The sequence below is a fragment of the Natator depressus genome, chromosome 24, assembly GCF_965152275.1.
Source record: "Natator depressus isolate rNatDep1 chromosome 24, rNatDep2.hap1, whole genome shotgun sequence".
Classification (NCBI taxonomy): Eukaryota; Metazoa; Chordata; order Testudines; family Cheloniidae; genus Natator; species Natator depressus.
Window position 1 is genome coordinate 6425967 of NC_134257.1, and position 14687 is coordinate 6440653.

Sequence of the window (14687 nt, forward strand, 5' to 3'; positions counted from 1 at the left end):
ACGCCCCATTCCCCTTCCCAGCGGCAACATCTTATGTCCCCCTCCTTCAGGCTGCATGGATTATACTCGCATCCCTCACAAGATCTACACCAGGGCGTGACCATCTCTCCCTAACAGAGACAGTATGTGTAGTGGTTAGAGCAGGGGACAGGGACTCGGGATTCCAGGGTTTTGTTCCCAGCTCTGTGTGGGGAGCGGGGTCTAGGGGTTAGAGTGTGGGAGGGGAGCTGGAAGCCAGGACTCCAGGGTTTTGGTCCCAGCTCTGTGTGGAGTGGGGCCAAGAGGTTAGAGCAGGGTTGGGGCTGGGAGGCAGGACTCCTGGGTTGCGCTCTTGTCTCTACCACTGACACCCTGCCTGACCTTTGGGGAGTCACTTCCCCCTCACTTCCATGCCTCAGTTTCCCTGGCCGTCGCATGGGCATAACGGGATTCCTCCACTTTTTGCAAAGCACTTTGTGGCCTTCGCGCCATGCAAAGGGGAAGCATCACTGAGCCCGGGATAATTTGTGGCTCAGAGGAGACCCTGGCCAATCCCCTCCCCTACTGGGAGCAGAGCCAGGAAGAAACAGACCCAGCAAGTCACACAGAGCAGACAACACTGGGGCCGAAATCATCTTTCCGGCCCCTCCCCCTCCCCTCCCCCGGGGTCCCCGCGCCCATCGCACCTGAAGGACATGGTGAACCACACAGCCATCATCATGAGCGTGACGCGCCGGTACTCGGGAGCAAAGCACTGCAGGAAGTTGCTCCAGACCTGAAGGCGGGAGAGACGGGGCGCGTGAAGGGACCACTCACCGCCACGCCAGCTCTGCTGGGGGATGGGCACAGACGGGGACATGCCCAGCTCCCAGCAGGGGCAGCTGGGGATGGGGGGGCACGATGGAGGAAGAAGACAGAGACGGAGAGAAATACAGCAGCAGATGGGGCGAACTGATGCATGTGCATTGACAGGGGCCAACGGGGGGGTTGGGATGGGCACAGAGAGGGCTGGGGTGCAGACCCCACCCCCCAGGAATCCCCATTGATTTTGGCAGAGCAGGGCCGGAGGGGGGTGGGGGGGCGCACTAGGACACTGGTAAGGGACTCCCTACCCCATGAGCCAGGTGCCCAGCCCTCGAGACCCGGCTGGGCACGTCCGCGTCCCCCTCCCTGCTCGGGCACGGCAAAGCTGCCCGGCTGGAGCCCATTGGAGCGGATCGTTCCAGCTCGGGGTGGGTGCCGGGGAAAGGCCACAGGCAGGGAGCAGGGGGAGATCCCGGATATTGCCATGCTGGTCTGTGTGTTACAGGAGCCCCCAGCTGCAGTGCCACCAAGGACGCTCCCCCCAATACCCCCAACGCCTGCCACACAGGGCCGGGGATGACCCCCCTCTTCGGGCTTGGAGAACGCTCGGCTGCGGGTTCAAATCCAGCCCGAATCACCCCCTGAGGGGACGGGGACCACATCCAGGTCGCAGTGGGACCAGTGCTCTCGGATCTCTGGGCACAGGAGCCGAGGGGCAGCGGGGTCGTGACACACACCCCGCCCCGCGCTGGGCAAATCCCCTTCACTTTGCAAGGTGTCACTCAGCTTTGACCGCTGACCCCCGAAGAGTTGCCATACAAGTCCTGCCAGGCTGTGAGCTTGCCTGGCACGTCCTGATAAAGCTGGTCATCTTGGGGGAGGGAGGACCCCGCTTCCCCCCAGGGCCCAGCACATAGGGCCAAGTGCCTCACATGGCTCTTGGCCGTGCTGGGGGAGTATTCTGGCTGGGTGGAGCCGTCCTCTGGCCTGAATCCAGCCCCGGTGTAGCTCAGACCAGGGGTGGAATTGGCCCCTGAGTTCCTGGGTTTATGACAAGGTCCCGGTCACCCAGGGGCCGGCCCTACCTGCTGCAAGAGGTTCAGGATCCGAACCATCCAGCGCCGGTACCAGGTGCTGGTGTCCAGCTGGATCTCGATCAGCTCGTCCTCCTGCTTGATGGTTTTGATGTGGGTGACCTGCGAGGCGGGAGGGAAGACGAGGTTACCGGCGGCGTGGGGCAGAATGGGGACATTCCCCTGGCACAGGGTGGGGCCCGACGCCAGGCATGGCAGGACAGGGATAAAGCACAGGCCATAGGAAGCTCAGAGGGCGGAGACGTCAACCGGTCCAGCCCCTCCAGCATGGGGCCTCGGACCAGCCGAAGACCCATCGCCCCGTGCCAGGGGAACTGGTGCCAGGTTGCACCCCGATCTCTGCCCCTGCTGCCGCAGCAATGCAGACTGGAGAGCCGGGGCCTCACCCCAGCAGGGAGGTGACCTCTCCCGGCTTGGGAACTGGGCTGTCCCTGCAGTACTTCTCCTGCCCCCAAACACCCCGTCTCAACCCCCCGCCCCCTCTTCTGCTGCCCCGACAGTTCCCACGGCTCCCCACCCACCTTTCGCTGGCTCACTGGAAACACTAATCACACCAAATCCAAGCGGAGCACCTCGGGTCTTCTCCCCCACAGCCCCGCTCCTTTCCCCCCACCCCGCACGGCTTTGTGCCTCGCATTGGGAATGAATCTCCCCCTCTCACATCCTCCCTTGGTTCCCTCTCACCACCCCGCTCCGCCTTGATGCCGCAGACTCTTCACAGCCCAGCGCCCCCCCTACCTGAGCTGCCTTGCTTTGCCCCATCTACCGCATCCGGGCAGCTCCTAGCAGCGTCAAACACACCTCATCCTAGGGCTCAGATTCTCCCCGTTCTAGCCAATCCCGGCCTAGATGTTGGACGCTGGCCCGACATGCCACGTCACGCTCTAGCAACTGGCCCATATAGAGAATAATGGCCTATTACTGCTACCAACTAATGGAGTTACTCCTTTAGCTCAGGGGGTTGGGGTCCGGATCTGTGCTTTGGTGTGGAAGATGCCAGGTTCCAACCCTGCTGCGGGCCCATGGTGCAGGGCCTGTTATATTTATGGGGCGATAGAAGTAATTTCAAACCAAAATAGCGTTAACAACCTCTGCACAGGGGGTGCCTATGCCACCAATGGCCCCATAGAGGCAGCTGGCACCATACTACCCTCACAATCCATGAGCGGGTTTTAGACTCTCAACCCCCCCAAGAGTTAGGGAAATGGCCTAGCGGATAGAGCACTGGGCTGGGACTCAGGAGACTCACGTTCTATTCCCGGCTTGCTGGGTGATTTTGGGCAAGTCGCTTCCCCACTCTGTGCCTCAGTTTCCCCAGCTGTGAAATGGAGATAATGATACTGCTCTGCTGAAGAAAAGAGCTAGGGATCATCGTCATTATTTACAGGTGGGGAGCCCAGGCTCAGGGAGGGAGCGATTTGTCCAAACTCAGCAGCAGAGCCGGGAATAAAACCCAGGTCTCCTGACTCCCAGCCCAGAGCCTACTCACAACACCCTCCTCTGTCACCACTGACAAGCATTTTCCCTTGGCTTGCCCCTCTCTCCTCTAGCCTAAAGGTCTCTCCTCTGCCCCAGGGGACCAGAGCAGCCAAGGGGAGCGACTGAGCGGCGCTTACCGAAAACACCCTCTCGGGGTGGCCCTTGGCTCGCATGTTGGTGTCGTGAACCTGCTTCAGCACCATCCAGGCCTCGTCGTGCTTCCCGTTCTGCAAGACAAAAGCCAAGGCCACTACTGACCCAGCTGCCATGCAGCCCTGCAGGGGGCAGGCACCTGGGCTACTGCAACTCAGCCTTCAAGGGGCACCCCACTGCCCGATGCTTCCTGGCTTGAAGGGAGGTCAGCCATGCAGGAGATGCCCCTAAGAATTAGGTCACCTAGGCCAGCTGTTCTCAACCAGGGGTCTGAAGCCCCCTAGGGGTCCCCCAATGAGATTTCAGGGGGTCCGCCAAGCAGGGCTGGCATTAGACTCACTACAGCCCGGGTCAGAAAGCTGCCCCCCCGCTCCGAGCCCTGCCACCTGGGGCTGAAGCCGAAGCCTGAGCAACTTCGCTTCGTGGGGGCCCCCTGTGGCGTGTGGCCCCAGGCCACTGCCCTGCTTGCTACCCCCTAATGCCGGCCCTGGCTTTTATATGGGGCGCTGGAACAATGTGTACAGCGGGGGTGCTGAGAGCCACTGCACCAAACTGTAAACCCTGTCTATGATGGAAACCACTTCAAGCCAGGGGGTGGAGCTGCACCCCCAGCTCCCCTCGCTCCAGCACCTGTGCTTTTATACGCAGTTGTGGCACAGGGGGGCCGTGGAGTTTTTATAGCATGTTCGGGGGGGGCCTCAGAAAGAAAAAGGTAGAGAACCCCTGACCTAGGCACCCCACACCTCGTGACAGTGCTGGCCCACCTCTCAGACCAGGCCCTGAGCCAGATGTCGCTGCCCTCCAGGTATCATGCCCTACCGCTGCAGCCAGAATGGCCCTTCCTTCCCTGCACCCCCCCTCCAGCCCCGCCCCACTTGTGCACGGGGGCATTGCCACGAGTCGCCCAAGCAAACAGTATAGCCATGGGACACCCCCTGCTGCCAGCGGGCTCTAAGCACCATCCCTGCCCCAGGCTGCTGATTTGGTAACAGGTGCTGTGGGACTGACAGGTCCTGGATACAGGAGCCGTCTCTCCATCCCCAGAGCTCATATGGAAGCACCAGCTTTCTGCATCGCCCCCATTCGGGGCAAAGGCGGGGGATTCAGTCCTGGGGCACCTGTTCAGGGCTGAGGCTGATGGATTCATTGCTAGGCCCAGGGCTGTGACCCCAAAGCCCCGTCTCAGATAGTCTCATCTGACGGCTGCTCCTGGCCCGTCTCTAGTTTCTACTGAAGGAGGTTGGAGCAGAGCTGGAGGCCAGTTCAGCACCTGGTCCCCATACTCCAGAGCCAGCCTGTGCCCCCTTTCTGCCTTAGATCCAGCTGCATCCCAGCCCAGGGCCCCAGACGCGGACATGCACAGATGAGTCCTTTCTGACTCCCCCGCCCCCGCCGACCGAGCTGCACAGACTTTACCTCCAGGAAGAAGCGTGGGCTCTCGGGCATGGTGGTGAGAGCGCCGATGGCGAAGACGGAGGGGAAGGCGCAGACCAGGACAAAGACCCTCCAGCTGTGGAACTGGTAAGCGGAGCCCATCTGGAAACTCCAGCCTGGGGAACAGGATGGAGGCATGAGAGAAGAGGAGCGAAAAACAGGAGAGGAGGAGCGAGAAGTGGTAGAACTCAAGACAGCTACATCCAAAGCTGATTGCCGAGAGTCACAAAGGGATCTCCTTAAACGGGGTGATTGAGCAACAAAAGGGCAGATGAAATTCAGTGCGGATACATGCAAAATAAAGCACATTGGACAAACTAATCCCAACTATACAAACAAAATGACGGGGTCCAAATTAGCCGTTACCACTCACGGGAGAGATCTTGGAGTCATTGTGGATAGTTCTCTGAAAACCTCCACTCAATGTGCAGCGGCCGTCAATAAAGCGAACAGAATATTAGGAACCGTCAGGAAAGGGATAGATAATAAGACAGAAACTATCATCGGGCTGCTATATAATTCCATGGTGCGCCCACACCTTGAATACTGCGGGCAGTTCTGGTCACCCCATCTCAAAAAGACAGATTAGAATTGGAAAAGGTGCAGAGAAAGGCAACAAAAACGATTAGGGGAATAGAATGATTTCCATACGAGGAGAGACTATAAAGCCTGGGTCTGTTCAGCATAGAAAAGAGAGGACTAAGGGGGGATATGAGGGAGGTCTATAAAATCATGAATGGGAGAAAGTGACTAGGGAAGTGTTATTTACCCCTTCACCTGACGCAAGAACTAGGGGTCATCCGATGAAATGAATAGGCAGCAGGTTTAAAACCAACATAAGGAAGTGCTACTTCACACAACACACAGTCAGCCCGTGGAACTCGTTGCCAGGGCATGTTGTGAAGGCCAAAACCACAGTCAGGTTCAAACAAGAATGAGATCAGTTCCCGGAGGATAAGTCCAGCAATGGCTGTTAGCCACAATGGTCAGGGACCAACCCCATGCTCAGGGTGTCCCTAAACCTCCGATTGCCAGAAGCATCTGGCACTGGCCATCGTCAGAGACAGGACACTGGGCTAGATGGACCACTGGTCTGGGCCAGTGTGACCATTCTTAAGTTCTTAGGTTCTTAAGTGGAGGAGCGTGGGGGGAGATTTCCACCCCGTCCGCAGCAGCTGCATCTTCATCTCCACTCCTGCCCCCTTCCTCCCTCCTCTACCTCCTTAGGGCTTCCCTGCCTACCCCCATTAAGCATCAGCACCCCCCCTTCCTGCACAGTGCCCTCGCCAGCATGACCCCGATTCCCCCACCCAAGCCGGCTCCCATCCCGTGGGCGTGGTCAGGAACTGGAAGAGTGTGGGAGGAGGAGAGGAGCTTGGGTCCCAGTGGCCGGCAGGCAGTGACTGACACCCCTAGAGCAGTCCAGACCCTGGCACTCAGGGGGTTAAATACCACCCCAGACTGCCTGCTGCCCCAACATGCCCCCTTGGCGAGGGAATTTCTTTCCCAACTCTGTATCTTGCAATCAGTTCAGCCTAGTGCACATAACAAAGCCCCTGGTCCCATGCTCAGGAGCCCTGGATGCTGTTAGCATCCACATCCCAGCCAGGGTACGTCTCAGAGTCAGCTTTGGGGCCAGCGCCCCCTACACACATGCCCTCTGCTCCTGTATGACCAGTGTGGCCTGGCCCAGAGCAGGTGCAAGAGGGGAGTTCAGCCCCACCGGATGTCTCTGCTGAGGCTGCCAGCCTGAGGGTGTGAATGGCTGGGATGGCAAAACACAACCCATGCAGACAGCTAGACGGTGACAACTGGTGTGAACCAGAGTGGCAGGGGCTACAGAGCTAAAGCTGGTCCAAAAAATGTGGGGTTTCCCCCCTGGAAAATTTTGATTTTTCAGCAGAAATGTGAATACCAAAAGATTTTGATTCGGAAATGCCACTCTGGTGCCTCATGGGAGCTGTAGTTCGGGTGCCTTGTTCTCTATAGGCCAGGCTGCCTGACTGGACTACCTGTCCCATGATGCACCACAGTCTCCCCCCGACTTGGAAAGGGGAGGTGGTGCATCTTCAGAAGCCCTAGCCATGGTGCATCATGAGAGATGGAGTCCAGCTCAGGAGTCCAGCACATAAAGGAAAATGGGGGATAGGAGGCACCCAAACTACAACTCGCATGATGCACCATGGTGCATTTCTAAATCAAAATGTTTCCACTTTGAGGCACTACAGGATTTTCTGAGGGAAGCAGACACTTCTTGCAAAAAAAAAATCATTTAGTAAAAAATCAATTTTTTTGGCAGAAAACAGTTTGGATGGAAAATTTCAGCCATTCCTATCCATTGCCCATTACTACCATCCCCCGACCCACCCATTCTTTAACACAGTCTTTGCTGGAGCAAGAGGGAAGAAACGATGGTGGCTTTCCCAGCACAAGGGGGACGGGAGCACCAGCTGGCCCCTTTTTCTCTTACCATAGTGAGGGATGATGGCCCAAGCCATGGCTGATGCATAGATGCCCCCAATCATCCAGAACATGCAGAGCCAGCTCAGGTGCTCGCCTCGCTTCTCCTGAGCTAGGAACTCCGAGAAGTAGGAGAAAACAATGGGGATTGAGCCCCCGATGCTGGGAAAGGGAGGAAGAAGACATGGATCAGAACAGCTTCCAGTAGGAGAGAGCCTGCAAGGGCTGGAGATCCTCATGCTTCAGGGCATAAACTCATTGCCAAATGGGAGGAGGAGGTCAGGAAGGACTCGTCTGCACCCTACTGCGAGGTGCCGAGGTTTTAACACCATCCTCTGAAGCCAGGAAAGCAGGCCTGATGCACAATCAGCCTGATCCAAAATAGCAGCAGGTAGTGGAGGATACCAAGTTAGATAGGCAGCAGGTGGAGCAGGTCATATACCTGGGCTAGATGAATTATGTGTTTGCTTAGAGCGGGGCGGTGGGGGGAAAAGAGATCCCAGACTGGAGGGATTCCCCATTACAGGCTCTTGTATTACATCCATTGCAGAGACACCAGGCTGGCCGGATTCCAGCACTGGGTCTGGACATTTCATTCCACAGCATTGGTTTTCTCAGCCACGGGGAAGCCTGCTCTTAATTACCTTAATTACCAGCAGATTTTTGCTGGCAGATTCCAGGCGGTGCTCCCCGAGAAGGGGGATTCAGAGGTGCACGCGGCATTAGCATATCAATTCATTACGGCACCTGCTTTCCTGCCCAGATGTGGGAGCTAGCTTGATCGGCAAAGTGGCAACTTAGTTTATAAACCCATTGGGAGAAGAGAGTTTAGGGTTTAGAGGAGGGGGAAGGGAGACAGGCTTCCTGGGTCCTATTTCTGGACCTGCTACTGATTTGCTGGGTGACCTCGGACAAGACACTTCAAGTCGCACCTTCCATATCAGTGGCCACCTTTGATCTCCCAGCTAGGCTCCTCCATCACCGTGAGCAGCGGGAATTCAAAGTGGGACCCTAACAGGGGACAGAGCCCCCTGGCTGAGCTGGTAGTTGCTGTGCTAAGATTGTCAGACAAAGGAGAGGGAGTGAGAATCTGGGCAGGATGTCCAAGGTGGAGCAGATGGAAAAGTATTACAGAATTTCCAGGGACATTTCCATTCCAGATCAAACCATTGGTCCATACAGTCTGGTATCCCCACCTCCTACCATCTCAGATCAAACCACTCATCTATACAGTCTGGTATCCCCACCTCCTGCCATCTCAGATCAAACCACTGGTCCACAGTCTGGTATCCCCACCTCCTACCACCTCAGATCAGACCTTACTGGCATCCCGCCAGCTTCCACCCATTTGACCACTGGTCCATCTCTGCCAGTTTCCCACCTTCTGCCATAGCATATCCAGCCTCTGGCCCATCTGCTATGGCCTCCCGACTGCCTCTCGTGTAGCAGCTCCGACTGTAGGTCTACCTAGCTCCCTCTCTTCGGATACCACCACTCATCCAGCACCCCAGACTAGACCATCCAACTTCTGACCTGGCCCAGAGGAGACCTCAGTGGCTCTAAAAGCTCCGGGGAATGGGTTTTCTACCCCGCCTACAAACATGGTGCACAGAGACTGGAAATGGCTCAGGATCAGTTTTGATCCACCAGCCATGACGCGGCCAGAGGTGGACCTTCCCCTTGGCCCCCTCAGGGACCGGATCCCATCTGAGGGCGTGAACACACCACCCTCCTGGCAGAGCATCCAGGACAAGCGGGCTGGCTCCTGGCAGGCCTCCCTTACCCCACTCCGGAGAGCAGCCTGCAGAAGAGGAAGGTGCCGTAACCTTGCACGAAAGAGGAGAAGAAGGCGAAGACGCTGTTGACCGAGAGGGAGATGAGGAGGCACTGCTTCCGGCCGATCCGATCCGCCAGGCCGCCCCACAGGAACGCTCCCACCATCATGCCCAGGTAGACGATGAGGCCTGGAGGGACAGAGCAAACAGAGTGGCACCTGTCAGCAGTAATGCACAGGCCTGGAGCGCCCCTCACCCATACCCCGGCTGCAGTGCTCCCTCGAGGCTCAGCAGAGCACGTCCAGCCAGGGGCTGTGCGGCCGCCAGCAGCAGGCGCTGGGGTGGAGCGCGGCAGGCGGGTAGGGCAACAGCTTCTAGGAGGCAGGCAGTGACAACAAGGGGAAGAAGAGTCAGGACTCCTGGGTTCCACACTCAACCCCGTGCTCTAAGCATTAGACCCCACGCTTCTCCCAGAGCTGGGGAGAGAACCCAGGAGTCCGGAGGCCCAGCCTCCCTGCTCTAACCACGAGACCCCACTCCCCTCCCAGAGCAGGGGAGAGAACCCAGCAGTCCTGCCACCCATGCTGCATCTGAACCCCAAACCCAAGGAATTAGGAGCTCATAGGAGATGAAGATCCCTCTTTCCCGTAGCGGGCAGCCCATCACTCTTCTGGATGGTGGCTCTGTGTGGTTCCCAGTGCCCCCACCCCCACCCGCCCCTCCAGCAAGGGCTGTGATCTCCCAAGTTGTCCCAGCAACCCGTGGCTAATTTCTTGCTGCACTTCTATGCCGCTGGGGGTGCGAGGGGAGCCCTGCTCGCTGCCCGGCTAACGGGACTGGCATGAGGGGCAGCTCTGGGCCACACGGGGCTCCCTCCAACCCACCGTGGGGCACTGAGAGCCAGGCAGTCAGGGGGCTGCTGTAGCTGGGAGCAGGGCAGGGCAGGAGATGGGAAGGGAGGAAAGGGGGAAATGGGGAGCGATGTGCTACGGGGTACAGCTGAGCTGGGGGGGGCAGAGCCAGGGGGGGAAAGAGGGGGCGCAGAGGGGACTGTGTCATGCTGCAGAACTGAACAGGGGGGTCGGGCACAAGGGGGCAATGGGGGAGCAGAGGACACAGTGTCACACTTCAGGGCTGAGATGAGTGGGGGGGTGGGGCGGGGTTGAGTGCAGATGGAGATGGCGGGGAGGTTCCTGTGATGCTGCCAGGCTGAGTTGGGGGGCAGAGCATGGGGCAGATAAGGGTGCCGGGGGGACCATGTCGGGCTGCAGGGCTGAGCTCAGGAGGAGCTTGGAGGGAGCAGGGGGGACAGTGTCACGCTGCAGGGTTGAGTTGGGGGGCAGAGCACACGGGTGCAAGGGGGTGTCCCTGTAATGTTGCAGGGTAGGGGTGAGCACAGGGGAAGACGGGGGCACGGGGGGGGCAGTTGTGTCGCAGTGCGGCTCTGAGCCGCCGAAGTACGGAGGGGAAACGAATCCCTTCACCCCCAGCCTCCGATCCTGACGTGGGGGGGGGGGGGGGGCGGGGACTCCGAAGCGGCACGTTCACACCCCAGCGACCAGCAGCTGTCGACCTGCGTGATTAGCACGATCCTGATCCTTCATCCCGGGGATTTCACGGCCCATCGGGCAGCTAAAGCTGAGAGGGCTAACTCGGCCCCCACAGCCACCGGGGCTTGTCGGCCTAGCCCGGGGGAGAGAAACATCCTCCCGCCTACGCAGGCCAGACCCTCATCGGCGTCATGCCCAGCTCCTCTCCCCGCGAGCGGCCTGAGGCGAGGACGAACCCGCCTCCCCCCACGCTGAGTCACTCCTCCCTGGAGGCTGGCGGGCTCTCCCGGACCCCCACCGCCGTGCCCTTCGCGTCACTTTCAGGAGATGCCGCGGCTGCCCCACAGCAGGGGATCTCGCCAAATCCTGCACGGTCAATCCAGGGGACGCTGCCCAAGGCGGACACACGGCAAGCGCGGGCGGCTGCTGCTTGCCAGGTCACTGCCCGAGGCGAGCCAGAGCCCAGATTCTCCCTCCAGTGATGTGCTCCTCAGTTCTCCCGGCCTGGAATCACTCACACCCCCACCAGGCAGCTACTCCCAGGATTTAACTTCTAATGAAATTGAAGCAATTTTTTTTACGTTCCTAACTGATGCAGCAGGCCCAGAGGCGCCGGGGCTATGAACTGCCAAGCCTAGAGGCGCCAGCCCTGGCCCAAATTAAGCACTGGCTGCTCCTGTGGAACAAGCCACCTATCACCCCGGCGGCACCCAGACAGCGGGCTGAAGGCAACCTACGGAGTCTGCATGGGCTCCTGGGGAGGTCGCTGGCCTGCGTCCTATTCCTGGTCTGCTGCTGACCTGCTGGGTGACTTTCGCCAAGTCAATTCCCCAATGCAAGGGCACAAGGGCAAAACCAATTTTCCAGCCACAAAATGCATTCTCCAAGCCCCACGGGACAGTCAGGGTTAATTATCTTGTATCACGGCAGCGACTGGGAGCCCCAGTCATGGGCCAGGGCCCTATGGTGGTAGGTGCTGTACAAACCCAGAACAAAGAGACAGTCCCTGCCCCCAAGGAGCTTGCACTCTAAGTATAAGCAAGAGACACCAGATGGAGGAAAAACAATGAGGTAACTTTGAGCCTGTGACTATTAGCAATAAATCACTCAAGCTGGTGTAACAACTTTACAATGTCTGAATTCCAGGCTACAGTCATAAAACCATCCACGAAACATGAAAAATCCAGAGAGCATCACCAAGGCTGGTGGCAGGCGGGGTCATCAGGACTGGGATGTAGTGGGTTGGGGACTGTATTGGGGAAAGATGGACTCAGAAAGAGACTTAAAAGCCATAGTGGAGAACCAGTTGAAAGATGGTGGTTACGAGAGAAAATGCAATCCTTGGATGGATAATCTGGAGAATACTCAGCAGATGCAGAGACGTGTTATCACCATTGTATACGGCATGAGTGAGACCATCAGCCAATACTTGCCCTGGGGAAAATTTTCCGTCTGAAATCGTTTCAGGATCAAAAAAATCTGCATTTTTTCGTCAACCAAAACATTTTTGTGAATTTGTATCAACTTCATTGAATTGTTCCAATCAACCCTGCCCCCCCAAAAAAATCCCCCCAAATTTTGAAATGTTTCATTTCCACATTTTTGAAGCAAAACTTTTCAATTTTTCAATTCAAAACGATTTTCCATTTCAAGCTTTACTTCAATTTTAGCTTTTTTAAAAAAAGGTTAAAGAACTCAAAACCCACCCAAAATGAGTTGAACAGATCATTTCATTCGAAAATATAATCTGAAAAATTTTCATTCTGGGGCAACCTGACACTGTTCCCTGCCCCCTTCCCAAATTTTTCAGTTTCAGACACTGCAGATCAGTTCTTTGCACAGAGCTGCTGGATACTGGGGCCAGTCCTGGTGTCCGCACTTCAACAAGGATGTTGATAAATTGGAAAGGGTTTGGAAGAGAGCTACAAGAATGATCTGAGGCCTGGAAAACCTGCCTCACAGCAAGAGTGTCAAGACACTGTAGCTATACTGATGTATCAAGCATTGAAGAGCCCATTATCAAGTATTTGTTCCCCACTTAGGTGCCTATAGACTGTGATCAACTCACCCCTTAACGGTCTCTTTGTTAAGCTAAATAGATTCAGCTCATTGAGCCTATCACTACAAGCCAGGTTTTCTAATCCTTTAAATCACTCTCGTGGCTCTTCTCTGAACCCTCTCTGAGCTACCAACATCCTTCCAGATTGGCCATCTCTTTCTCAGAGACACATTCTAGTTCAACCAGACGTTACGGGCTCCATGCAGGAATTGCTCGGGGAGGTTCTCCAGGCTGTGCTATTCAGGAGGGCAGACGAGATGATCAGAACGGCCCCTTCTCGCCTGAAAATTGACACATTCAACAGAACTGACCCAGTCTGAACTCCCTGACCTTTCCAGAGGAGCTTTCATCTCAAAAGGAAACCCAAAGCTATGGCCCCAACCCGGCAATCGATCCACGCAGGCAGGTCTGAGGATGGGTCTGTCCGGGCTCAAGGATTGGATTGCAGGACCAGTCACCCTTGCAATAGAGTGACAACAGAAAGACTCCTGCAACCCCAGGACTCCCGTTTTACACCAGTGTATTCATGGGGAGAATGAGGCTGCTGCTCTTTGGACCAAACCGGTGTCGGGACGTAGAGCAGGCGCTCTCGATGTCTGCAGACACCAGAGGGATCAGTACTAGCTCGAGCTGTCCACATCCCACATCCCTCCACCCTAATCCTGCTCCTGAGAATCAGTGGGAAACCTGTACAAAGCCTGCCAACTTCAGCACAGGCACCCATGCCCTACCCTAAAGATCACGCCTTAAAACAGCGTCTGTGATGCCTTGATCCTTCTCCAGCCCACGCAGCAGCTGGTGGCTCCAGCTGGAAGACTGGGTCCCCAAGGGGACTGCACTGGCCCAGAAGGTGAACCCTGTAGGGCAGGCTTAGAGCATGGCCATGACGGGCTGTATTCAGGGGACGCTCACCCCAATGCCTATCCTAGTTGCGTGCATAGGAGGCGCTGGTCTCCGGGCTGGTCAATCCAGCCCTTTCCCCAATGCTGAATCCACTTAAAACACGGAGAAAATTGCCCAACGAGAAATCATAAACCAGCCTTGACGAGGAGACAAAGTCCAGATGGGGTCCTGGGCTGGAAGAACTGGCTTATTGGCGGGGTGGGAAGCCAGCCACCACAGCAAAGTAGTGGAGTGCCGGGAGGCAGAGCGCACGCAGAGGAGAAGCAGCTATTTTTATCCTGCCTTTCATTTCAATTTGAGCTGCAGTCACAGGGCCATGCATCAGCATGATACAAGGTGACAGGCCCCATGGAAGAGCAAAGAGCCACAACGATTTTCTTCTGGACAGATTGGGGGGTATTCGGGGCAGGGGGGCATATGGGGCAAGGGGGCATCTGCATTTCCAAATGGAGCCAGGAAGAACCGTATTCCTGCAGCGATTGAGCGTACAGCTGGCAGGAGCCAAGCAGCTTTGGGACCAGGGAGCCTGATTAATAGTCACGCCCTTCCCACACTTGGGGCAGGGGAGGGTAAGAGAGCTCCTAAGCCCCCTTATGTCCCCCGCCCCCATATTCTGGGTCATGCAAGCTTCTGTCCAACCCCTGGTGTAAATTACAGCAGCCTTGGGGCTGCTCTAACTCACATTCTGTTTCCCATAGGAATCAAAAGGATACCCATAATGCTGTGCTCTCTAGCCACACCACTAATCCACCCCCATGCCAGGGGTCTGGGAACAGGGCAGGTGCAAGGCCCGTATGCCAGCTCTGCACCGGCTGGGGAGGCCTCTGCAAGGGGGTGGGATCCTCCGAGGGCTGTTTCCACCCCCTTTGTGCTGCCGGAGTGTGACTAGGGGTATGTCTATGCAGCAGAGGCGTGAGCTTTGATCTAGCTGGCTCGGGTACCAATAGCAGGGAAGCTGCAGAAACACAGGGTACGGCCTAGGCTAGCCATCCGAGCA

At 57.0% G+C, this 14687-nt stretch overlaps 1 protein-coding gene across 1 annotated transcript in view; it reads right to left on the reverse strand.

Moving 5' to 3' along the window:
* Nucleotides 1–14687, reverse strand: part of SV2A (synaptic vesicle glycoprotein 2A) — a 50862-nt gene that overhangs the window by 13214 nt on the left and 22961 nt on the right. Inside the window, exons 3-8 of the mRNA XM_074938650.1 lie at nucleotides 9187–9367; nucleotides 7414–7565; nucleotides 4926–5059; nucleotides 3494–3583; nucleotides 1869–1979; nucleotides 666–754 (exon numbers count right to left, since the gene is read on the reverse strand). Of these exons, the coding sequence (XP_074794751.1) occupies nucleotides 666–754; nucleotides 1869–1979; nucleotides 3494–3583; nucleotides 4926–5059; nucleotides 7414–7565; nucleotides 9187–9367 (757 nt within the window). The remainder of the gene's footprint in view (nucleotides 1–665; nucleotides 755–1868; nucleotides 1980–3493; nucleotides 3584–4925; nucleotides 5060–7413; nucleotides 7566–9186; nucleotides 9368–14687) is intronic.